Source organism: Poecilia reticulata, chromosome 17 (genome assembly GCF_904066995.2).
Source record: "Poecilia reticulata chromosome 17, P_reticulata-male-v2, whole genome shotgun sequence".
Taxonomy (NCBI): domain Eukaryota; kingdom Metazoa; phylum Chordata; class Actinopteri; order Cyprinodontiformes; family Poeciliidae; genus Poecilia; species Poecilia reticulata.
In genome coordinates, this window is record NC_088846.1 from 21,320,141 (window position 1) to 21,346,623 (window position 26,483).

Here is a 26,483-nt window from a genome sequence, read left to right on the forward strand (position 1 = left end):
GGAGGATTTGATTAGTAAGAATAAATAGATGTATAACTGTGAAATATTGAGGAATAATGAGCAATGGTGCGTTCACGCCAAACGTGTCTTGAGCATCAGTCGCGTCTGGTTTACATTCAAAGTTTATGTGGAGCGTCGGACACGCCTGGCACTCAAAACGGTTCAAATCACTCTGCGCTAGACACTCGAAACGCACTGAAACCGCCTTCAGCGTGAATCCATGCAGACTTTGAATGTAAATCTGACGCCCCTGACGCTCAAAATGCGTTTGGTGTGAACGCAGCATAAATAGGATGTTGAGAATGTTGGGAAAATGGTGTCTTCAGTCAGAGGCTTCTTCAAATTTGCTGCAATACAGACTGCTACAAAATATCTTACCTGCCAACAGCCATCAATAACTTGAATAATTTGAATTAATAAGTTACATTTAATTTCTCTTTTGGATCAATAAAGTATTCTTGAACTGAATTCATGCAAGAATAAAGGGATGGATAGATAGAAGAAAAAACTGTTGAATAATGAATGGATGACTATTGAATGAATAATATAATACAACCACAGGTTTTCCATTAAACTACATACAATAACGCATAAAGTCTGCGTTTTATTTCCCTGCACTTCTGACAGTCTAAATAAAATGAAAAAGGAAAATGTGAGCCTGGCCTCATTGTGGAAGACAAAAAGGTGCATAAGATATCAAAATAATGCATCATGAAAGCAGCTTCACATTGATTTGAGTTCTTAATTTAAAATGTTTTAATTGCATGCCGTTCAGTTGACGTTTGACCATTTTTACACAAAACCAGTTCATGTTTACAAAGTTTCAACCGGGAACAACATGATTATACCAAAACATGAACAGGCTGTCAGAGGCAGAATTGTTATGAACTCAAACACATTTGTCGGAAACTTTAAATATCTGTCAATACTGTGTATAAAACTCAGTCTGCACAATCTGCTGCCATTTACATGGATTGTTCATTTTCAGTAACAAGTCGGACCGATTCGTACACAAACCGAGAAGCAGAAACCTGAAGATCTTTATATTTACAGACGTAAACTTGTTAAACCAAAGTTGTACACACATTATTACTGCTATTAAAGTTAAAGATTAAGAGTTTAATTAAAATAAAAAATAAACTTTGGGTCAGAGTCTTTGTGTATTAAAATAATCATTTAAAATATATATTTTTTCATAATTACAAAAGTCCAAACTTTTTGGATTGTTTTTTTTTTTTTTGGCAAAAGTGCAACTCTTCGAAGATTTCTCATCTGGATTAAAAATGTCTTCCTGCTGCTCACATCCAAACTCCTCCGTTAAAGAACAAAAACCTTTTCTTGTTCTGTCGAATACATGTCTTTTGGGAAGGGAGGAGGGGTCGGCTGCGGCGGAAGAGAACCAACGTTGTTCCACTTCGGTGCGATGAACGACTGAGACGGCTTTATGTTTTGGGCAGATCCTGGTGACCTGAAGGTATCTGAGGGAGGAGGGGAGAAAAGCTTTAAAATACTTCCCTGCAGCAAACAAAACATGAAATTACATCCCCTAATGTAGTTACTGCTCAAATTAAACTGGTGATTTATACTTCATTATCCATCCATCCATCCATTTTCTTGCACCCTTTTTCCCTCAGTGGGGTTGGGAGGGGTGCTGGTGCCCATCTCCAGCCAATGTTTTGGGCGAGAGGCGGGGTTCACCCTGGACAGGTCGCCAGTCTGTCGCAGGGCAACACAGAGACACACAGGACACACAACCATGCACACACACACTCATACCTAGGGGCAATTTGGAGAGGCCAATTAACCTGACAGTCATGTTTTTGGACTGTGGGAGGAAACCGGAGTACCTGGAGAAAACCCACGCATGCACAGGGAGAACATGCAAACTCCATGCAGAAAGACCCCAGGCCGGGAATCGAACCCAGAACCTTCTTGCTGCAAGGCAACAGCTCTACCAACTGCGCCACTGTGCAGCCCTACTTCATTACAATAAATTATATTTTTAAAGCTACTTAAAGTCAACAAGCAAAACAGTTTAAGGTGACATCTCCTTTAAAGACAGGATATTAGATTTATTTAAGACAGAATTTATAAAACTGTGCATCATTATACTTCTGGCAAAGTAAGAAAAAGCTCTCGAGTGCAGCGTTGCCAAGTAAATTTGTAATTCAGTACATTTGTGTCTGTGCATGTTTAAAGTCAGTTCAGAACTGTTTTTCTGTATCGCATCGGTCGATGTAAACTTCAGATATCTGTATCGGTATTGAAAGTGAAGGTAATTGGATAAAGAACTAAAAAAAATCAGAAGTTGTAGCAAAGCTGATATTTTTGGAAAAATTTCTAACAGTTAGGAAAAGTTTTTCTAGGTTCATACCTGAACTTAAAACTCTTTTTGGACTTGTGCTTATTTGGGCTTTAAGACTGCCTCCGTTTTTCCCCATCACCCGGATCGGGACCACCTGGGTTACGTCTATATTGGCTGGAGGAAGAAAACAAGCAGGAATGATGTTGTTCAATAGACAGAAAGTATCTGCAGCTTAATAACCCACAATAAACATTTAAAACGACTAACCCAAATAAATAATTTGGGGTTTCTGACCTGCACTGTGGGCTCTCTTGTGGGAGCGCTTTGACTTGGTTTTCTCCTTCCTTTTGGGTTCGGCCGCCAGCTTCTTAGGAATCTTCTGCTGCACCTCCACAGGGGTCTGCACCTGGTTGGTGGTGCTTATCAACTGAACCGGCAGCATCTGCCTGCTCATTCTGATGCTGGTGCTCCGGGGCGGAACCCGTGGAGGAGATTCTGCCGGGTCAGGAGAGTTACCAGTAAAGACCTGTGGATTGGGAACTGGGGTCAGCGTCCCTGCTCCGTTTACTATGCTGCTCCTGAATGATGGGACAGTGGAGAGCGCCGGAGTCTGGGAAAAGAGAGGACAAAGTGAGGAAGATGTTAAAATCATGAAGAACGCAACCAGAGTTGAGTAGTAACTAGTTACATTTACTTGAGTAACGTTTGGGAAAAAGTGTATTTGAGGAGTATTTTTACTGAGGTGTACTTTTTACCTTTACTTCAGTAATTGTATTATGAAGTCTCACTACTCTTGAGTAAAATTTCTGGACACTGAGAGTAACTTCACTGAATGAAGAAAAAATTCTCCTGACTTAAACACACCGACAGCCTGTTTTACAGATTTACATCGAAAGAAATTGATTGGGAAATTTATTTCTTTAGCCTGATTTTGTCATTTTGTAATTGTTATTTATAGAAATTATTTTCATACCAACATTCCCAAATAACTTTATATTTTGATCTGGCTGACGTAACTTTTAAATATAAAATGATTTGATCAGTTACTCAGTACTTGAGTCGCCTTCTTTCCCATCACTTTTTACTCTTACTTGAGTCATTTCTTGGATGGTAAAAATATGTTGAAGTAGTGATACTTTTACTTGAGTACAATTCTTGAGTATATTTACATAAGATGAATGATGGATGTGATTTTCTCCTTTATTCTCACCCATGTCGGATCGTCATAATGGTTGACAAGCTTTGCCTTCATCTTTTCCAAACGTTCCTTGTCCCGTTTAATCACCTCCCGCTCCCTGTCCAGTTTCTGTGTGGTCTCTCTCAGTCTCTCCAGGTCCTGTTGGTACGTCTCCTGAGTCTGCTTCAGCTTCAGCTCTTTTTCTTTTAGCATCTCCTCCATCTTCCTGCACTTCTCCTCCCGCTGCTGCAGGTCAGCGTTCTGACTTTCCATCAGCACCCGCTGCTTCTCTCTCTCTTTCTCCCAGCGCTGCTGCTCCGCTTGATGCTGGACCTGCTGCTTGTGCAGCTTAGCCAGCTCCGCTTTCTGCTTCTCCAAGTTGCGCTCCTTCTCCTTCTCAAGCAGCGCGTTGGTGTTGCTGCGGACGGGCAGCTTGCTCTTTGACTGGAAGAGCTTCTGCAGTTTGATACTGCTGTCCTGCTGGGCGATGACGGCCTGCACGAATCAAAGCACGGATATTTTGTTTGCAATGGAAATATAACGGCGTTTTTAAACTGTAGATAATCCCATTTGTGGCTTTGTGAGGTTCAACTTGCCTGTAAGCTGTAGAGCTTCTGCACCAGCGACTGAACGCTATCAAGCACCTGCAAAGCAGCAGTGAAACTTTGGTTTATGAACGCACAGTCACATCTACTAAATTCTTTACAATCCTACTTCTATTCCCACTTTGTGTGACAGATCAACGCAAAGTTGTGAAGTGAAATGGCAGTGATGCATGTGTGGCAAAGTTTTGTACTTTGCTCTTTTATTCAGATTCCTCTTAAAAACAAACGAGAAAGAAAGAAAAACAATTGTAACCAGTGGAATCAGAGAAATAAGCAAGAGGATCGTGGTATGATTTGAAGAAATCAATTGATAAATATCTATTATAATAAGTTTGTTGTCATTTTTGTAGAACTGCCATTTTATTTCAAAGTTTAGGTTTAAAAATAAAGAAAAAAAAACATGAAACCTTTACAAAAAGAGTAATATGAAAACCGATGTAAAAAACAAAAAACAAAAAAAACTTTCCAACCTAAAGACAAGAAAAATAGATTTAATAAATATTACTTGTACTTTTAGTGTCATTTTGTTGTGGAAATTTTATAAAATAATTACATTAAAATCTATATTTACAAAAAAATTGGTTTCTTTTTTTTATCACTTTAAGCAAATGTATTAACTCCTGTGGGACGTCGAGAGAGAGAGAAACCTTAATATTTGAAAATTAGTGTTCAAAGAAGCTTTTCCTTTAATATGAAATCTGTAACTTCGATACAATATTTTTAAACAAAGTATTGACTTAAGGCTGGAAGCAGAGGGACAGGACTTTTACTTTTATCATTTGTAAAAGAAAACAGATATATGTTCTGTTTATAATTTTCCAAAACTTTTGTTGGTTTATCACATAAACTGCCATAAAATACTAAAAAGAGAAACTTTAAAAGGTATGGCAACAATAGCAAGGCATGTTTGTGAAATCCAATTTGGAAAATGTGTTAAAAATGGATCAGATGGTGTGTTTCATTCTATTATAGTATTGTATATCTATTTTGTAACCTGTCAACATAAAAGGGACATTTATATTTGAGCAGTACACCGTCCCTTTTTAAATACAGTTTATTATTATTGCCATCATGGTGGAGTTACCGCTGTCCCAGGGAAACCACCGCAGGCTGAACCACAGAGCAGCTTTGGGTAGGATCCACTTTCATCATCATCATCATCATCATCATCAGTCTGGAACAGAACAGAGGAAATGTATAAAACCTGAACGTCCAGTTTAGATCTTTTACATGCGTCTCACTTACAGACTTCCCCAGGTCTTCAGAGATCGACATGTTCTTGAGCAGAAGGTCACAGCTGCTGTACCTGCGTGGCACCTTTTCAGCTGCATCTTCGTCTGACAAAACGTTACAACAAAGTAATCAATTAAAAAAGAAAAACTCCTGTGATTTTTGAGATCTTAAAAGAGAGAGAGAAAGAGAGAGAGAGAGAGAGAAAGAGAGAGAGAGAGAGAGAGAGAGATCTTAAGCAATAAATCAGTCAATGATTTAATTTCTCCGGCCAGAGCTACTTTGGGGCGTGGTGCAATGACAGAAATTAGAAAATCCTCAAAAGAAGAAGTCAGCAGTATGATAAAGTATCTAAAATGTGACAGGAAGGCACTTTGTTGTTTTAGTAAAACATGATAAATGTACATTTTCACGGTGTGTTTCAGCACATATGTCTAAATTTTTCTGTTTTAGGTCAGAAATATTAAATTATTTGCATTTGATAAATGCCACAGAAAGATGTGAAGCTGTTTTAAATAATCTTTTACTTTCAGAAGTTTACAAACTAAAATCTTTATGTAATTTATTAAAACCCAGACTGTAACATCATGGCATTATAACCCCCTGAAATTCACAGCATATATTTTTTGGTGGACATATTTCAGGCAATTTATAAACCACCTGCTTTGGCTTTAACATCATAGAAACATAAAAAGAAATGAGATATGATATGAAAAACAGAGACATGTCCTGAATTTTTCCAACTCTGGCATAAAGCATAAGCATTTCAATCTGATCTAAACTCAGAAAAAAAAAAGTTTATAATACACATCTAGCTTCAAGTGAAAAGGTCTATCCTTACTAAAAACAAACTTACATTTCATGCTGTTAGCTACCAGATTATCCAGAGAGCCTTTGAAGGTTTGTGCCCTCCTGACACTTTGCTGTGTCTCCGTTTCCCCCTCAGGAGCGGCTGGATGTTCAATCATCATAAAGAGCAGGTTCTGTAACTTTTCCACTGCAGACAAAAGAAAAACCAACAAACAAACATTATTTAATCTCTCTACTTGAAGAAACGACTTTAACTGTAGTTTTTCTGGTCTTACCCTCTTCGATGGCCCCACTCAACAAGGCCTCCCCCTGCTGGAGGTCAGAAGTATCGCCTCGCAGCAGCAGCCCGTCGTAAAGGCTTTTCTGACCCACCACGTCGCTATAAAGTTCAGCAAAAATTTCCTGTTTCTTCTCCAGAATTTTCTTTATCTGCTCGTCTCTTTTCTGCAGCTTATCTGAAAAGTAGGACCAAACAGAACCTTATTTAATCCGACAAACTTAAAACACAAAGTCCTACAGATTTCCTACTATTTAGGTAAAGAGTGAAAATAGAAAAACTGCCTGGATTTTTTTTTCAGATATTTACCATTTTAATATTCTTTGCCAAAGTTAACCAGGTATTTGGGTTACAGGTAGGATCTGTGTAATCTAAATTCAGGGGTTTTACCTTGATACTGCTGCAGTTTAGTAACCATTTCTTTGTGCACTTCATTGTCTCTGCAACTGAAACACAAACATTTCACCGATATGCTTTATTTCAAAGCGACAAAGAAGCAATAGTCATCTTTCCGAACAGAGATGCTTTAACTTTTATCTGATGAAGTTATATTCAATGATACCTTTAATGATTCTTTAATAATTCAGCATCTTAAGATCTACTTTTGTCCCTCTCACCTTTCTGCCATGTCGCGTATGAGGTCCATCCAGGTTTTGCACTCCTCTTTGGAGCTCGTGTAGAGCTCGTACATTTCGGGCGAGCCGGAGGGACACGCACAGATGACGTACATGGCTCTTTCCTCCTTGGCCACTTCCCTGACAATCACTCCCTGCAGGTAGATCACTGGCGGCTTGCTATCCTACAAGAGACAACAATGATGTCCTCCGTTTAGATTCGGATGTAGCCTTCATTATAACACCTCAGATCCGACATGTGGCACAGATTTAATAGATTCCAGCTCGGTTTTTAAAAATGCCGTCATTGTGACTTTACATCTGCTCAAATTAAGGTTTTAATGTGCAGTGAAAAAGTATTTGACCCCTTATAGATTCCTTCATTCTTGCTTTTCATTTTACCAGTGGTGAGCACAACTCTGATAATCCACAGACATATTTCTTTTTGGTTTAACGCTTTAGCATTTTTGCTAACTTTAAAACTTTAATTTTTCTGGATTTTTCTATAGCGCTAATTTACTAAGCAATTCCCAAGATTGCCTCATGATTAGAAAAGAAAATGACAGATAGTTGTGATATTTTTGCTTTCTGTGAATAGTTTTGGACTCACCATGGCAGCAAATACAAGCTTCTGATCTTTTTCCTGTAGCAGAAGCAGCATATCTGACAGCAGCACAGCATGGATTTCTGCAGGGGAAAAGAGAACAGCATGAAAATTTAAAAAGACACAGACAGTGCTGCAACTGCAGACACGTTTCAGGAATGATTTCTTTACGTTTTACACACTCATTTGGATGTTATCAAGCAGAAAAACAAACATTGTACCTGGTCATAGACAGCAGCATACTGACCAGTAAACTGAAAGTTTAAAATAAACACCTTTTAACCATCTTTTATTTCTAAGACGGAGGCCAGAGTCCATCACAAACCTTTTTGTTTACCGGACGACTTCCAGGTGAGGGGTCCTTCATGCAGCAGGGTCCTTTTGCCCTGCCTCAGGTCCTCTCTGCACAACCAGCGGCCATCTTTCAGCTTGGCCTGAGTCTTATGCTCCAGTCGATGGATGATCTCTCTGAGGCGAGCGGTCTTCCCACATTCACTCACCTGGGTGTTCACCTGGGAGATGGTGTGCTTGATCAACTCCAGAGCTTTCTCCAGCTGCCTGTGCTCATGTGTGTCAGCTGTGAGAAGCAGCACAAAATAAATTACCAACCGATTAGAAGAAAAAAATATTTTCAAAACCGAAGCACCAATAAGAATCGTGTGGTTCATTTCTGACCGCTGGAATTTTTAAAGCTTGAAAAGACAAATACCAGGATTTGGCCAATTCTGGCTTCTGTTTAGGGGCTAAACTGAAGGAATATAAGTGAAACACAAGTGAAAATAGTTTTCTTAGGCTTTCCTGCCACAGGCGGTCATTAAATATATGTATTAGACAGTTCCCTTTTTAATAGCTTCTTCAACCTCTGTGGTTCTCATGACTTCATTTTAAGCACCTTGCCAAAACTGGTAATGTCTAATTTTGAGCAGGTATCAACTCTGTAACAGCATCCACACAGTGTTGTTAGTGAGACCTGGCAACGCTTGAGCTGCATTCAAGTTATATTCAGAACAGGGAAATTCTGACTTCCCAGTTGGAAAAATCAACTGGAACGCCCTACGAAGTCGGATTTCCCACCAAAAACCTGGGAGTAACTCCGACTACCTCCAGTTGCGACTTGTAAGGAAGCTTCTTGGTTAGACAGCAGTAAGTTATGGTGGAAACATGTTTATTTTACAAGACACACATGTAAAAGTTGCGTCTGCAACTCTAAACTGAACACCATTAAAGGTGGTGTTTGCTTACAGAAAGTAAAGGTTAAAATGATTATAAGAGGTATTGCAAACAATGTTTATGTGTGTCGCCATGTTGAAATGCCGACTTTGAAATGAGAACGCCGTCATCCGACATCAAACCAAGCTCAGAGGTTTTCTGAGGCAACTGGAACGCAGCATTAGAGTAGAAGATCTACTGATCCAAACATAGAAAACTATAATTTCTGAGTATTGGATCTATAAAACAATGCATGCAAAGGTCTAATGGAGCAGAATTTGGACCATTTCCTGTTTACACTTCTCAGTGAAACTCTGGTTTTTACCAGAACTGAAAGAAGGCAGCAGATAAACGGATCGGGGAGGGATCCTTTACCGTCTGTGTTCTGGATGATTCGCTCCAACAGAACCGGATATTTTGTGATGCGTTGAGTCACCAGCAAGAAACATTCAGGAATCGTTAATCTTCGCGCCAGAGGCAGCTGATCGATTTTCTGTAAACAACAAAAAATGTTTTGTTTTTAAACCAACTTCATAAAATTTAATATCTTATACAGCATTTATTATTACTTAAACTTGCCAACATCTCCATAAGCTTGTTGATTGGTGAAGACTTTGCTTAACTTAAACATCATAGATGTATTTTGGTTAAGTCTATGTTTAATATAAGTTGCTTAAAATCTGTATTTTTCTTTCCTAATTTCAGCTCAACCTCTGCACTCTCCACTGACAAACCAGCTACATTTCAGACAGAAAGAAATAATAAAATCACAGTTTTAATATTGACGAGGCCTTTTGGATGACAGGTCTTAGGTCTTTATTTTTTAAATAAAGACTGCATAGTGCCGAATACTCACTCTAATCAAAATTTGCAGCTTCTTGTTGCTCTGCATTTGCTCCTTATAGTAGCTGACAGCTTCGCTGTGATGGCTGCAAAAGTAGCCGTAACCCGCCGCCATCTGTATTCCCAGATTACCTGAAAACTGACACCAAAAACGAGAGCTTACCGATTCCGTCTTAACCTCTGGGTTTATGGGAAATAAAAAAATATATATATATATCACATAGAAACCCCTCAGAAACATATTTTATTTACGCCTGAACAAAATGTAGTTCACACATTACATTTTCATCTGCCACTCAGTCAAATCACACAGTCTGCAGTTTGCACAGGCAGAACAAACAGCCACTTGAAATGTAAAGTCTACCAGCAAAATGTTGTGATTTGCTCTTCGTCTTAGTGAGCTGAGCTCAGAAATGAGGCTAGTTTAATGTTTTATTCACAGGTAAAACCCTGGCAAGATGACCAAAAGATGAGGATGTGCTTATCTTTGAGTGAACTAAGCTGCTCTCAGCATTTCACTTTTAGATCAAAGTCAGAAATTCAGTTAAATATCAAAGTCACAAACTTGAAAACTTGCTTGTATTTTACAGAAAAAACCCCAGAGGCTTATATTATTACTACATTATTATGTCAATAGCTGAAAACTGTGATCAAAAACAAAATGCTATCAATTTCACAGCAGGGATGCACGATGTTCGGCTGATATCAGTTGTAAAATTTAATGTCGGACAAATTTTCCGTCAAAATAATTCACTAATACAAAAGGCGTTGTTTTGATATGATAAACCAGTGTCAGTGATGCCTGCAGCACAGCATCATAAGAAACTGATAAATATTAAAAGGTTTTCATTAAGTTGAGTTTAGTTTTATGAAAATTCACCAGTTTGCACTGTCTGAATATTGTTATTATCTTAGAGAGAGCAGATGTTATGAATCAATTTGACATTAAACATAATACAAGTTGAAAGGGTTACATCATTTTCAGCTTGAGTATTTGCATTTGGCAGAAGGTTAAAATGACAAAGACAATGCAGCATTTTAACTCCACAGTAGAGAAACCATATAGTTTCAGTAAGTAGGTATAGGAAAGAAAATATCGGTATTGTTATCAGTTATTGACCAAATGAGTTTTAGTATATCAGTATATCGGCATATCGGATATCGACCAAAAGTCCAATATCGTGCATCCCTAATACAGCCTGTAAAGGTTCTGTACATGTTCAGATTTAAGGCACATCTCAAACCCACTGTGGCAAAAAACTGAGGCAAGATATCAAAAAGAACCGAGAGCCTCCACCCGTTCTGGGTGTAACTTAAAGATGCCTGAAGGCGGCATGATCTTCTGTTCAACAGGTTAGATGCAAGTGTAACGTTTAGTCATTGTTCTGCTCAGAAAGGAGGAGCCATGTTTTCTGTCCTGTTTGTGAACAACCTACAGCGTGAAATTATTTTCTAAGCTGCAAAACAGAAAAAAAGACGCAGGGAGAGAAAGAAAAATATGAAATCTTGGATTGTTCTGAGATAGCTAGCAGAGAGTACATCGACCATAAAAATCTGGTCAGTGCATTTTTAGTTGTTTTTAACTTTGGTAAAAAAAAAAAATGTAACAACATAAAACATAAAAAGACTGAATTGTATGCAATTATCCCAGCATTCTGGAGCAAACCCACCTTGGGTGGTTTTACACGTGAACAGAAACATATGGGTGGAAATGTGTAGGTGAGTACAAACAGCACGAAGCAGACAAAGAATAAACACAATATATTTATACAAATCACAGCTAATAGACCAAAACTCCCTGACAGATTTTGTTATTTTCTTAAAGAAATTTCCATTACGGTTATTCAGGACCGCTGCTTTGCCCTACCTGATTGATGAGGACATCCGCCAGCTCTGTGATGTAGTAGTTATTTGGATTGTCTTCATCCCGACTCTCATTTTGCCGGGATTTGAGGGAGTTGAGGAAGACATGGTGGAGGCTGAGCAGAACCTCCAGGCTGGGGAAGAGCTTCTCCAGGTTGATGATGGAGTGGAACTCCTTCAGCTCGTGGATGTAGATGTGGAGAAGGATTTTCAGGGTTCGCACATGGTTCATCTCAGTTTGGATCAACTCTAGGGAATTGACAAGGGTTTTGACATTAAGCAGCTGATGTTTGCTCAATATTTAGCCTGAAACTTGGGATAGAGGAGGTAGAAATGTTTCTATATAAACACATTGTCTAGAACAACACATGACTCTTACAAATGCAAGACGATTTTAGGGTAATGATGAAGCAGTTAGTTTGACAGATGACTCCTTTCCAGGAAGAGTAAGACACACCCCAGCTCATACGTTTTCGACTTCTGTTTCAGCGTACCGTAGATTACGTCCTGCCTTTTGACAGCCTCTTTGTTCAGAGACATCAGGTAGTTCTGGTCCACAGCCGAGCTCCAGGACTCCGCCTCCAGACCGCGGGAGTCGCTCTCCAGATCAGCTCGCAGCTCGGCATAATGGGAGTCTGGTGACACACCGACAGGACACAGGCTAGGATAGTTCACACACTCCGTTCAGGCGGCAGGGATTTCAGTTGTTTTAAAGAACTTTTGAATGTACAACTTCTGCAAGTTGGCATCTATAAAAACAAATAAAATTCCACAAAAGAAAAAAAAACTAACAAAAATGTTTGAATTCATCAGGAGATAAATGTTTATCTTCAGAAACAAAATTCTACAAAAATTTAAAGCAAAATGCTGTTTCTTTAAGCTTGATGACAAACAGTTATGCCGAAGAAAGAAAAAGGGAAGAAAACGAAATTTTTTTAAAGGACAATATAAAACTTTTTTGGTAACACTTTATTGACGGGGTGTGCATGAGACTGACATGACACTGTCATAAACATGTCATAACAACATGGAGGAGTCTTTATGAATGTCTATGACCGTTGTCATAAAGTGTCATTTGGTAAATAATGACAGTTTTAAAGCAAAGTTGCACTAAAAGTTGCATTAAAAGTGTAAACTTTGCATTAAAAATGTCATTATTTACCGAATGACACTTCATGATTACAGTCATAGACATTCATAAAGACTCCTTCATGTTTATGGTTGTTATGACATGTTTATGACGGTGTCATCTCAGTCTTATGCACGTCCCGTCAAATAAAGTGTTACCTTTTTTTTTTTTAGGTTTGAAGGAATATAAATCCACACTGTCATAAAATCTTGTAATAAAGAAGACAATGCAATTTTTCTTAAGCTTGAGAGAGCACAAATTCATGTCTAAAGAAAACTAACAGAAGCTGACTGAGGCGAGACAATTAAAATTTTTTTTGTTAACATTTTTAAATTGTAATCTATTAAAAGGGTAAATATTTCATTACATTTGCCACATCATATAATATTTAAAACTAACAATTCTCTGATTAAATCAAAACAATACAGACATTTTTTTTTTAATTCTTCCCATCTTTGTCTTGCATTACAAAGTAATTCCATAAAGGCTGCATGACTCTTAACCTTCATCTGTTACAAACTGACCTTCTGGGTTGATTGGCTCGGCCAAAACCGATTCATCAGCGAAAGGCTTCACCCGCTGGCCTTCAGTCTCATCCATCTGCGCCCGGCTGGGTCTAGATGCCGTGCGATGATAAAAGGCTCATCAGGTAAATTAAAACATGCCAGCACAAAAACAAAGTACCGCAATACTCCTGCGACTAGTGAAACATGTGAAACGTTTGTTTTTTTTTCAGCGTCAAGCAAAGTAAAATCCATCATGTGGAGTGGAACAAAGCTGACTAAAAATCAGACGTTTTGGATGACACATCCACCCGGCCCGGAATACACATGGAAAAACCCGAGGCGCTGAATCTTGACGGGAAGTTGTTGAGTTTCTGATGAAGATTTTTTATTTTTTATTTTAAACCAACCTCACGCTTGCTGGTCTGTATGAAGGTTACGCTGGTGAAGAGTTGGACGTTTGGGGAGGAAAACTGCCCGTCCAGCCATTAGAAGGCGACGGACAGAAACTCTCTGCAGAGCTGTGAGCCAGAACAAACAGAGACAAAAAAAAAAAAAAACTGTCAGAGCAACACAGGGGAAAAGATAAACACCGAAAGTAAACTGGTGGAAAAAAAATCCATGTTGATCTTAATCAATACTCATATAACCTGTCACAACAATAACTGCCGTTATTGGTGTCATTATATTTTCTGAACTATTCACTTAAAAAAAAAATGTGTCTATAGGACTAAAAGTCATCTGCCTTCCTTGTGACACTTTAAACAGATAAACTATCTGAGCCAAGGAAGAAGGAGTGTAAGCAGAGAGTGAAACAAGCTGCAGCAGAAAGAATCATGTGAAGGAAACTGGTTTGACAGACTGTGACACCACAAGTCAGAACAGCTGAAAGGGAAAAATACAACTAGGAGCAAAGCTGACCTGTGGTAGCAAGCTGCAGTTGAACAATTAGACAAATATAGTCTAGACTCAAAGTGAGAAAACTCCAATATTATTTAATATATCTCTGCAAAAAGGTGCAAAAATAATCAAAGAAACACAAATTATTAGTAGTGTAGTTCATTGTTGCTTTTAACCTATTTGAATGACTCACCCTTCTCATGAGAACGTTTTCTTTTTCTTCTGTCTTCACAATGTTTCCACAGTTAAGCTGGGGAAATAAAATAGGAATGAAAAACATGAAATAAAGAGTCCATCCATATGAGGCATGTTAAAATGCAGATCAATCTGATTCAACAGTAGCAAAGCATGGAACAAACAAAAACATTCAAATATAATTTAAGTTTTAAGCTGCCTCTTATCGAAGAGCTTATTCAGGAAAACAGTAGCTATGTAAAGTTGGACACACCTGGAATACACGCCGACGTTTGACCAAAGAAATTGAGGAACACATACAATTGGTCACCAGTCCAGGACATTGTTTATCAGGCTTTTTCTGAAACATTTTTCAGGCGCCACCCTTCTGACCGTTTAAACACCAACAAGAAGTTCAGCTTTAAAACAACAACAACAAACACTTTCCTACACACTGGCACTGCATGAAAGAAACGGCTCTCTCTTGTAAATAAGATCTTGAATCTCATTGGGACAACCTGTTCCAATAAAGCTTAAATAAATAAATGACTGGTTTAAAGGTGCAGAGTATCATGCGCTTAATTTACTCAGAAGTTTAAAGTTAAAGGTTAGAAGGTTAATCACCAAACTCCCAAATTCAATCCAATATGGCGGCCTTGCATTGAAAACTTGGGGCTAGTTTAAGTAAAACAAAAAACTTTGGACAATTTGCCCCTTATGTCTCCCACACATGCACAAAGTACTTTAACGCCTTTTTGAAAATGTTTCGAAAGTGTTTCAAGGTAAAAAAAAAAACACACACACACAAAAAAACGCAAAATACATTATTACCTCAATCTACCAAAAACAATTAGCTTGCTCACAGACAAAGTGCTTGAAAACAGTATTTGACTCATTTTTTTTAATCAAACTTAAATGTTCAGGATCCACCTAATTTCAACATAAGGCAAAGATAACCTAAATTAATAAAAAAAAATGTCCTAAATTATTAATGTAAACAGCTATTCAAGCCAATCTGGATCTATGTAAAAAAAAAAAAATAGTACAACCAACAAAAGATTTCTCCACCCTTTACCGGAAGCATTTATGATTACTGGCAATAAGTCTCAAGTCACAGTGAAACTGCAGAATTGTTTCAATCCTGTCTTATTAGAGTGCTTTCAATTCCACAGCATCTAAATCAGGTGCAGATGCAGGTCCATACTTTGACTAGGCCATTCCTTGTTTGTTTTAAGTGCCCAAAAGATGAACTTGGTAGTGAAGTTGAGTTTAAGGTCACAAAGTGATGACTGGATATTCTGCGGCAGAACAATTCATCCTTTAAATTACAGGGAATTTTCAGGTTCTGGAGGAAGCCAAGCCATCCCAAACCATCACACTACCCCCACTGTGATAAAAAAAAAAAGATTATTTAGACAATTGTTTTAGAAGATGATGGTGTTAAAGCTTTGAGGATCTGGAACATTTATGCGAGACAAATACAGAATAAATATAAGCTTAGATACATCAATCCTATTGTTTTTTTTAAAGGAACTGGAACAACGTTAATTTGGTTGTAATGTAATTCCCAGATGATTCCCAGTTTTATGGTTTTCAGATTGTTCTGGATGACCTTTGAATTACTTTTTGTTGAGATGTTTCTGAAGAAGTAAAAATCAATTTGCTTGATCAACTGATTGTCAAAGCAGTTGGTGACTTTTGTCCACATTTACCTTGAAATTAATTGATTTATTCTAAAGACAACTGAGGGTAGCCAAAGTATCACTAGTGTTACCTGTGGCTCAGTGTGAGAACCAGTGTGTTTGCGGAACATCATTTAAAAAATCCTGCCATTAAAATTGTGGCCAACAGCAAACAGGTTATAAATATAATCTACCAGAACCTTTATATCAAACCGTGCTGATATACAGTAGGCCTCAATAAGGTCTTCAAAGTAAAAGCAAACTCTAAGACTGTTTTATAATCTTTTGAAGAAGTCCTGCCCTCCAACAGCAAAGCATTGATCCATGTCCTGATGCTGAGCGCAGTTCATGCATACATGAGGGTTTTCTCAGGGTTAGATTACAAATATAATATTACACAGACTGTGAAGGAACCACACATCTTCATATTTCTACGTGACAGAACCCATTTTCCTTTAGTATCATTTTCCTTTCTTTAAAAAGCATCCCTCCAAGCTTCATGCCAAGTCATTCTCCACAATGTGGTTGTTTCCAGTCCCTTGTTGTTTCTGAGAGCCACACCTGCTACGATTCACCCAAACTGGGCGGAGAAAGAGTCAAGAAGCATGAATTGCAGGTCATACCCTGCAAGAGAAAAACTAGACCAGCGAGTCGGCCAAGTCTGCTGCAGAGGACGGACGGATGGAGAAAAGAAAAAAAAAAACAAAACAAAGTACGCCGCTAGCACGAAAGCAGTTCCACTGTCAGTGGTCATAATCATAGTATTCCCACACGAATTAGCGCATGAAAGTGAATCAGTAACAGGTGTTTTCATGTCCTGTCATAGGGACACAAACCAGAAATAGGAGAAAGACGGCATTAACAGCAAAACAAAAAGATGCACTACACCCACTACATGACATAACTCCAGACTGTTTACATTGCTGCTCTTCGATGTCAACCTATATTGTGAGAAATGTTCATTTGTAGTTTTCCATTGACGTCTGAAAGAGTTTGCAGTATAATGTGCGTATTCTATTTTCGTTTTCTTATTAAACATCCCAAAGTGTGCATGCAAAGTTTACTCATGTTGCACCAAAACATTATGAAACCAATGGCTCAGCAGTTATACATTGCACTTTTCCTGCTGCTTTTGCCTTTAACAGCCTTGCCCATAGTTTACTTATTAACCTCAAGATAAATGGATGAACACATGCTGCAATCTTTGGCTTTAAATGTGGTAGACTCATAATGTCACTGAGCATCTGTCAGTGTCGAAAAGTAAAGCCATCTATTCACAACTCCTCTATTCAAACGTATATTCAAACTTTTGAATATACATTTGAGATTGACTGGAAAATGCAATATCTCACACAGGGACTCAAGGTTTCCCCCAGAAAACTTGCTAAGCCTGGAGGTAGGGCGGTAGGGCGGTCATTCATCCAGCGGCCCGTCATGTGAAAAGTTGACAGGAAATTTTAAAATATCACTTCGTTTTTATGTGCTATTGAAAGATTGGAAGATTAATATGTGAATACCAACAACAAAGTGTTAAATAATGTAAACATTTTAAAAGTATTTAAGTAAATAAGCAATGCTTAGCCTGGGTGGGGGCGCACAAGTAAAGCCTGGTGGCCTGCCAGGCTTATAAAACACTGGGGGAAACAATGGCTACCGACCCAAATTTAAGAACCAACAATATGAAAATGAAGGTTTGTTTGAAAAGGTGGTTAATTCATTTGTTTTTCCATCAGTTCGTCTTGTTCAGACTTGTGAAGCAGCTGCAGCCTGAGGCTGTCCAATTAGCTCACATGGCTAACAACCAGGGATACTCAAAATATTCATCAATACTGCAAAATAAACTTTAATAGAAAAAGAATAAAACACGGAACTTTAGAAATCTAAACAACAGTTAAATTAGCATTAATCAGAATAACAAAACAAAACCAACTGTGGAGGAAAATAACACCAGCTGAAGCGGAAGAGACAAAGCTCTGACATACTTTCTTCTTGTGCAGCAGCAGTACTACGGACCAACACAGAAACATGCCAAATTTTACGGAACTAATACGGCGAACAATAGTGTCAATACTATGACAGGTATGAAAGGCCATAATTGGATCCCTTTGTAGTGGCTTGTGGTAAAAGAGCTGCGTCTCAAACACACAGACGTGACATTGCCGTGACTTACAGAGACATGATCCTGTTTATAATTTTAACACTAAATGGTGGCAGATGGCGGCCATGTTGGATTCTCGGGCCATGGTTGGGGAGGAGCTTCCAGATTTTCCAGTCAGTTGACTTAAAGATAGCAATCCAAAGTTTCAAGTTCAAACTGAACACGGCATCGTTTGGCTGGGAATTTGTAACTCTGATCTGAGTAAAGTGTTATCTGTTGAAGCAGAAAAGACCAGGTGCATTACTCTGGACATAAACAATTCAAACTAATATTTCTCAGTATTTCATGAGTTCAGAACCCAAACAATGCGTTTGAGAATCTGACCCTAACTTAATGACTGAACTTTCTTTGACCTTGAAGGTGAGATGGATTTGAAAGATTAATAAAAGTACAACTTCCCAACTTCTAATGAACTAAAATATGTTTTCATCTTATACAAAAATATGAGATTATTATAAAATCAAGGTCTAGCGTTTGAATTACACATCACAGCAAAAGGTAACAGAGGGCCTAGCTAAAGTATTCCTTCAACTTTTTCACATTTTGTCACACTGCAACCACAAACTGTGTCTGAAAAAGAAAGCAGGTGATATTTATACAGGTTTTCTAATCATTTTGCAACTTTTACACATGTTGTGCATTTGTACTGCATTGCACAATGCAACTGCTATTACAGCTGCAACTCAGTTGGAGTACGACTGTACCAGCTTTCCATATCTTGACATCTTTCTTTTTGACAAATAGGTAAAATTCAGTCACAGAAATGTATTTGGATTTAGGTCTGGACTTTGATTGGACCATCCTAATGCCTGAATCCACCTTGATCTAAACCATCCACTGTTGTTGCTATGATTATAATTGCCATTGCAATTTTGCCATAGCCTTCATTTTCAAGATCATGACTAACGCTCCATGGGATGCTGGAAACTCGAAACATTTTCTTTTAATCTTAAACCATCTTTGATTTTCTTCTTAACTTCATCTCTAGTGTTTCTTTCCTGAAACTTATGAAGGACTGATTCTGTCACAACGACTAATAAATAAATGAAGACATAACTTAAGAGTTAAATAAAAACCATGAAGAAATGAAACTCTACTGTGATTGGTCAACTACAAACCAATCAGCTCCCAAGAATTCACACAAACTTCCTGTATAAATAAACAAATGTGTAAATAAACAGGGAAACAAGTTATTACAACACATACACTTACAATTATTTCCTTATTTATTTATTGTTGATTTTAGCAGGATCAATCCACCATAGTAAACAAATAGTTGCTGTGGATTTTTTTTTCCCAAGCACCGAAAATAATTCAGAAATAAATCCAACTGAATACCATATGTTTATAAAACTTTAAACTATATTTATTTATTTGAGCAAGAAGATATATATATATATATATATATATATATATATATATATACATACATACACACACACACGCACACACACACACACTTATTCTGTTATGATGTTGAACATGTGCAACAACAACAGAGGGAATGGGAAACGGCAGGACGAGATTACTGAGCGCTCCACTGGAATGGGAATGCTAGGAATGCTAGGAAGGTGAGGGTATCTGACCTGGATTCATAACATTTCCCATCGACTGAGTGTCAGATGAGCTCGGCGGAGGCAGGTGATCTGAAGCATGAGAGTGAGAAACGGGAGTGGCAGAAGGTGATACTAGCAAACCCGTAGCGTGGCCCAACGGCTTCCCAACGGTTAAAAGCTAACTTTACAAAAGCTGACACGCAACGGTGAAAATAAATTGAGTTTGATTAAATTCTTAAATAACTCCAGCTCATTTCGAGTTTGGGTAAATAATAAAAAATAATAATAATTTTAAAAAATCACTCGGTTTTATCTGTGTTTTTTTTAACTTAAAACACACAAGTGACGTTACGTTTTAAAATAAAATAAAATAAAATCTGCTAGCTCCTTTTGTCAGCGTTAGCTACCTACAATCTGTTTTCCTCCTACAACGTTTTAACAAAAGCAGTCACTTTACCTGGCGGCAGAAAAAGCCTGCAGTAGGAGGAGGACGCGTCGAAGACGAAACCCAACTTTCTGTTTACTTCCAGGCGAAGGTTAAGTTAATAGATCTCTTTACAGATCCAACTAAACAGAAAGGAAGACATAGTGAAGATGTCTTCGGAGGAACAAGTGCACAAATCATTAAAAACAAGGTAGGTTGGACGATGAAGGGAGTGTTTTAAAAGAAATCCCAGCCTCCTCTCCTCTCTAGCCCGTCCTTTTTCCAAACACTCGTTAGGGCAGTGAACGCAGCACCTATGTTTGTCGAACAGCGCTCTTTACATTGATCTATGGCAAGGCGATTGTCTATTTACCCAATATTTTTGATTTTGGGTGTCAACCAATTAACGGCAATTAAATCAAAATTACATGGTAATTTTTACATTTAAAAACATAAAAAAAGTACTGAAAGCATCGTATCGTTTACTTTATATTCAATTTATTATTATTATTATTATTTTCCCAGGTTTCTCAAAACACTTGAAGTTAAATGATGCAATTTGATGCAAAAAATTCTTTATTTATCATAAATAAAAGGATAAAATCAAATAAAATAAAAGGTTTGTCCGCGGGTTCCACGATGGCCCCACATGGGTTTGCCCATGTAGGGCCACAGCCCACGTGGGCCCTACATGGGAAAACCCATGTGGGGCCATCGTGAAACCCGCGGACAAACCCATATGGGGCCCATCTGGTCTGCCCTCCTTTTCCCCACATGGGGCCCACATAGGAATGCTGGCAGGGCGGTAGCAGTCATTCTAACAACAAGCCTGATGAAGCCCCTGACTGAAAAATCTTATTTAAACCTTTGAGATGCTAATTAGCTGCTCCAAGTTGTTGCCACGGCTAAATTGTAATGTATGCTGATCATATAACATAAAAAAATTTGCAAAGCTATTTAAAAATTAAGTTAATCACAACAACCTGATTAGCCTTAAAAGCACAAGGATACTACCATCATCAAAATTGCATCCAAATAAACAATTTATTGAATAATTTAGAACGTCAAGAAAAGTCCAGCTAGTACTAAAGGTATATTTTAAAGACTAATAAGCTAATGGATTGGATTTCCACCAATGCAGAGCTTGTTCAGGAATGTCATGCTGAGACCTTGTTAGAATCTACTGTGAAGAAATAGATAATTTTTTTCTGTTATGAAAAATCTGCATTCCTTTGTGTAGAAAACTCCAGCAATTAGCATTATGCTAAACACGTTATACTAAGTCCAGGGTAGCTTTGGAAAAGTGACAATGTTCTTCAGAAATGCTAAGACATTGAACCCAAAATGAGGTCCTAATTAAAGAGGGGTTCACTTTTATGCAACATTTACTGTTTGTGTTTCACAGTGCTATACTTTACTAAAATTTGGAAAGGTAAAATCTGCTGTAAATGATAAACATAGTGGATTTTTGTATACGTGTCACTTCTATCTTCATCATATTCAAGACGGTGTTTATCGAAGTTTTAAACAGCAGGTGGCACTGTTACACTTCTTAAAGCATTTCATTCAAATCTCAAATAGTTCATCAATTCAATATGGGATTCTTATTAAACTCCTGATTCCTCCTGCGTTTTACCATGTGCTATTGTTTACTTTTTTATTATTATTTTACAGTTTTTTTTTCTCTTCAAAATGAAGGAAATTCAAAGAAAATGTAAATCATTAAAGTCAGACCTCTTGCTAAATATTATGACAGTACGAGCCCTTTAAGAGCCTTCATGATCTTGATTTGGGCCAAATCGAAAATGAGTTTGACAGCCCTGATACAGGTGGTTGTTTTACATAAATAATGGATGAAAAAGTACTAATTATGAAGTTGGATAATCCAACAGCAAAACAAGACATTATGGTTTATAATATGGGGGGGGGGAATATTTTTCCACTGGCAAATTATTTCACTTATAAGAATGATTGATTTAAAACAAGCTCATATATTGTGCTGAAAAGTTTTTTTCCCCATGAAACTTCACCAAAAAGTATTTGGTAAGATTTTGTGTTTTTGCAGAGTAGGTTAATTGGTTTCTCTAAATTGTCCTTAGATGAGTGTGTGTGTGAGAATGGCTGCTTTGTGTGTCTCTGTGTTGCCATGGCAACCTGACCAGGGTGTGTCCTGCCTCTGCTAAGAGATATGAACCAGCGGTTATAGACGATGGATGATGGCTGCTTCTTTTTGACTAGAAGTAACATTAACGTTCTAGATAAAGGCAGCTAGAATCAACCTCAAATAAAACTAGAAAAAAAATCCTAAAAGCCCCGGGATTAATAATAATAACACACAGGGTTTCCTCTGGTGTATTATAAGCCTGGCGGGCCACCAGGCTTAGCATTACTTATTTATTTAGGTATTTTTAAAATGTTTGAATTTTTAAAGATTTTATAGTTGGCGTTCAGGTATTAATCTTCCAATCTTTTAATAACACATAATAATCAAGTGATATTTTCAAATTTCCTATTCAAATTAAACATTTTTTAACTCAAAAACACAACGGGCTGCTGGATGAATGACTGCCAGGCTTAGCAAGTCTTCTTGAGGTAATGAGGTAAAACCAGCCAGTCACATATATTTTGTAAAAAGCTGTGTAGCAAATTAACTCTAAAAGTCTCAACAGGTACGCAAAGAAGAAAAAAATGCACATTTGTCACAAATGCACCTTGCTGCATTATTTACAGCACTATTTTTATTTTGATCTTGATAAGTTGGGCAGACATTTTAAAGCTGGAGACACCAAACACTCCTCCTCCTGGGCATCGCACTGTAAAAAGACCAAGTGCTGTTGGTTGATCACAAGTCAGAAAAAAAAGCTAATTAGTAAATGACTTTCTGGATTAGAAAAAAAACAAAAGAGACTAACATGTAAAAACATTATCTAACCGGAAATACCTCAAGAATGACAACATAACTATGTACAAAAACATCAATATAAGATTTATATATATATATATTTATATTTCTTAACTTCTATACCCACTAAAATATACCAACAAAGCAGCTATTGGTAAATCTGACGAACCTGTTTGCCAACATGTCTCTGGAAAAAAAAAAAAAACTGTTTAAATATCCTTCAGCCGTAGATGTGAAAACTCAAATACATGAGAAAGGGGGGGGGGGGGGAGGGAAAACAGAAATAAAAGACATGTAAATAAATAATAAACAAAATAGAACCCAAAAGAAGTCCTGGGTTTTTATCCTGTGTGCCATTTTTGGAATACTGCAGTGTGAGGAGGTAAGCCACTTCAGCCAGCTTCTCCAGTGGATCAGAGTTTGTTCCAGGATGGGTCATCGTCTGGACCATCCAGTAGTCTCTTTTGTTTCATTTTCAGTTCGTTATCCACATGCATTGAAAGACTCAGTTCCATGACAACCGATGTAGGCCACAGACAAAAAGAGAAGGGCACTTTTTATTCCCCAAAACGAAGCAACCCGGGGGACAGACTGAGGGGGGAAGAGGGACGCGGCCTGGACGAAAAGGAGGGACAGTGGGTTTAGCAGCCTTCTTGTTTGTCAAGAGTTTGTTTCACAGTTGAATCCAAATTCCACCCAGTCGAGCACAACATTGGCAATATATATATATATCTATGTACAGTATATAAAGTACAATCTTGAACAACAGAGAGAAGCAGGAGGTTCGTCCTTAAATACAAAAAGTGTCTTGTGGCGTCCGCGCATGGACTCGCTGTAGTGTGTGTTTGTGGCATCTGGAGAGAAAAATAAAGTCCTGAGATGTGTGTTGAGGGGTTTCTGAGGACAAAGTGATCAAAGTGTGATCTATCTATCTATCTCTATATATATACATATGTGTATATATATATATATATATATATAAAATGAGAACAAAAATAGATTTTTATTCTGTAGCGTGGACATGGTGTCGAGGGATGTGTTAGGACGGGCTGGACCGCGGCAGCGCTAGTATCCGTCCGTTGGTTTTGCCCCCGTTCATGTGCGTGAAGGGGATGTGGTGCTCCTCGTAGCTGCCTCTCAGGCCCACGGAGGACGCCTCGTCCCTGTCCGAGCACTGCTCCCTCTGGGAGTACGACGACGGGTCCAGGGGGATGCTCTCCATGTTCTCCATGTCCAGGTCGAAGTCCTCGCTCTCTGGCAGCTTGTTGTCCTCGCTGTAGAAGAAGGAGACCTCCCGGAACGAGGGGTGCAGGTCGTCCTTCAGCATCTCGATGATCTCCTGGAAGGTCGGACGCATCTTCGGGTTGTACTGCCAGCACATCTGCATCAGGTTGTGTCTGCAGGATGAGACGGGGAGAGTGAGACCTCGCTGATGTTTAACCCTCTATGATCCAAGTTTCAAATCTCCACCTGGATATTTTTTGCTTATTTTAATTTTACGCAGTTCTTTAAATGTCCTGAGTAAATATATTTGCCCATTTATCCAAGTTATTCTCACAATTTACTGTCCACTAAAAGACTAATTTAGCTCCCTGCTACGGCGGGGATGAGATTACCGTAATAACCCGATATCGGCTGCAAAGCGGAACGTCTCCCCTTTCAGAAACCATTGGAATATTTCAGCAAAATATCGCAAAGTTACGGTTCTGCAAATTTGAATGGGTTGCCGGCGCTACGTTCGGCCTGGAAGGGTTAAAAATATTAAAAATATATTTATAGTATCAAATGTGATACAGGTGACGTACTATGCTTCCTTCAACAGGTTATATACAAAACACAAAATCTCTAAGATTTCAGTCTGATCAGTTTTGCCTGTTTCCGAGCGTCTTGTCACTTTAAACTAAATAAGCCGCTGCTGGCCCCTCAACTGTTAATCTCTCATGTGAAAATAGCCGCAAACAGATGTGCAATTTTACAAATGTACATCTCTGAAAAAGCAGAAGTGGAGCTTCCTGCACAACCAACAAGAATGGATCAAGTGGATGGAAGGTCAACAAGAAAACACAGTTATTGCCTAAAATGCCATAATAGGAATCCTTTGGTGTACACTTGATCATTTGTAGTAAAGGATGTTTTTTAAAGGACGCAGTTAAAAATACTTCTAATATGAGTGGAAAATATCTACAGACAAAGGTTTTCTTTAATCTTATATGGAAAATGTATATATTTTTTGTGTAGTTTTGGCTTAATTACTACTCTGAGTATGTTGTTTACTCAGAAAACAACATTTTGGAGTCTGGACACTCCTGTTCATTAATTGGTAACTAAATTAGTTGAAGATTATTTCAGTAACTGATTAATCGTTTCAGTCCTACATTCAATACTCCTCCAGACTGAAACTTGTTATTGGCGCCTACTTTACTCTATATTAGCAGAACAACCCTGCTCTTCTTTACGCATAAATAAATACAATATAAAAACAGCAGCTGTGCCTTAATGTTTATATACTATATTAGAGATAAACAGGCTTTGTGTGTGTGCTTACAGTCTGTCTGCACAGTTGTCTGGCCGGTCCAGGAAGCCTCCGTCCATGACGAACTTGAGGACCTGCTCGTTGGACAGGCCCTGGTACGGCTGCTCGGCCAGGGTGCTGATTTCCCACAGGACGACCCCGAACGACCTGGTAAACACAGAGATCAGCTGATTAGACATCTGACAGACTAATAAATCCGTCTGTAAACACTCGCAGGCCAGAAACGAAGCCGGTCCTTGTGAATACCAACAGAGAAAAGGTTTTCTGGTTGGTTTTCTGGTTTGGTTGGGTTGTTCTTGGTGAAATGTTGAAGAATAGTTTGTGTTTTTACTTACCAGCAGTCTGAATGCGCAGTGAAGACGCCGTCCTTCAGAGACTCCGGTGCCATCCACCTGACGGGCAGCAGGCCCTTCCCTCCCTTCCGGTAGTAATCCGTCTCATAGATGTCCCTCGTCATGCCGAAGTCTGGGAACAAAACGTGATTGAAAGATTCGGAAATTAAGCTAGAAGGATGCAGATTTTTTTAAGATTGAGATATTTCCTGAGTATAACTTGTCTGTTTATCTACTTCTTACAGGTGACCTGTTATGCTTCCTTGAACAGGTTAGGATTGGTTTCTGGTCTATACAAAACATGTTTGTTACATTTTTGGCTCAAAATTGTTCCTAAATAATGAGACTTTAGTCCCATCAGTTCTGCCTACTTGAGCTATTTGAGCTGCTTTAGGGTGTTTTGTCACTAAAATCTTAAGTCAACAAATCTCAAAAAGCTCCGAAATGAAGAAACAAAAATCATCCAACATCAGTCTTCGTAACATCAGTGCCAGTAATCATTAACTGCTCTCAGAGGAGCGCAGTTTTTGGCCGTGTGTTCCTGTTTTTAAAGCACAACAACATCGTTGTGCAAACCAGTGCTGACACAAGCAGGTTGTTGAATTAGTCAAGAATTGAGACACATTCTGTGGCACTTATGACCCTAAAAAGTT

At 38.3% G+C, this 26,483-nt stretch overlaps 2 protein-coding genes across 2 annotated transcripts in view; both read right to left on the minus strand.

Moving 5' to 3' along the window:
- Positions 1 to 732: 732 nt before the first annotated feature.
- Positions 733 to 20,405, minus strand: arhgef18a (rho/rac guanine nucleotide exchange factor (GEF) 18a). Its single transcript, XM_081598157.1, has 21 exons — positions 20,097 to 20,405; positions 14,263 to 14,319; positions 13,580 to 13,690; positions 13,191 to 13,282; positions 12,032 to 12,172; positions 11,542 to 11,786; positions 9,688 to 9,813; positions 9,207 to 9,324; positions 7,948 to 8,199; positions 7,629 to 7,705; positions 7,022 to 7,203; positions 6,795 to 6,850; positions 6,403 to 6,582; positions 6,174 to 6,314; positions 5,333 to 5,424; positions 5,172 to 5,261; positions 4,079 to 4,126; positions 3,516 to 3,977; positions 2,600 to 2,915; positions 2,375 to 2,479; positions 733 to 1,478 (listed from the first exon to the last, which is right to left on the minus strand). Exons 4-21 carry the CDS (start codon positions 13,264 to 13,266, stop codon positions 1,318 to 1,320), a joined length of 2,868 nt encoding a protein of 955 aa, XP_081454283.1. The 5' UTR covers positions 13,267 to 13,282; positions 13,580 to 13,690; positions 14,263 to 14,319; positions 20,097 to 20,405; the 3' UTR covers positions 733 to 1,317.
- Positions 20,406 to 22,769: 2,364 nt separating this feature from the next.
- The window catches only part of insra (insulin receptor a), a 63,320-nt gene continuing 59,606 nt past the window's right edge, over positions 22,770 to 26,483 (minus strand). The window contains exons 19-21 of the mRNA XM_081598429.1: positions 25,834 to 25,963; positions 25,511 to 25,645; positions 22,770 to 24,362 (exon numbers count right to left, since the gene is read on the minus strand). Coding sequence (XP_081454555.1) covers positions 24,005 to 24,362; positions 25,511 to 25,645; positions 25,834 to 25,963 — 623 coding nt within the window. The 3' untranslated portion in view covers positions 22,770 to 24,004. The remainder of the gene's footprint in view (positions 24,363 to 25,510; positions 25,646 to 25,833; positions 25,964 to 26,483) is intronic.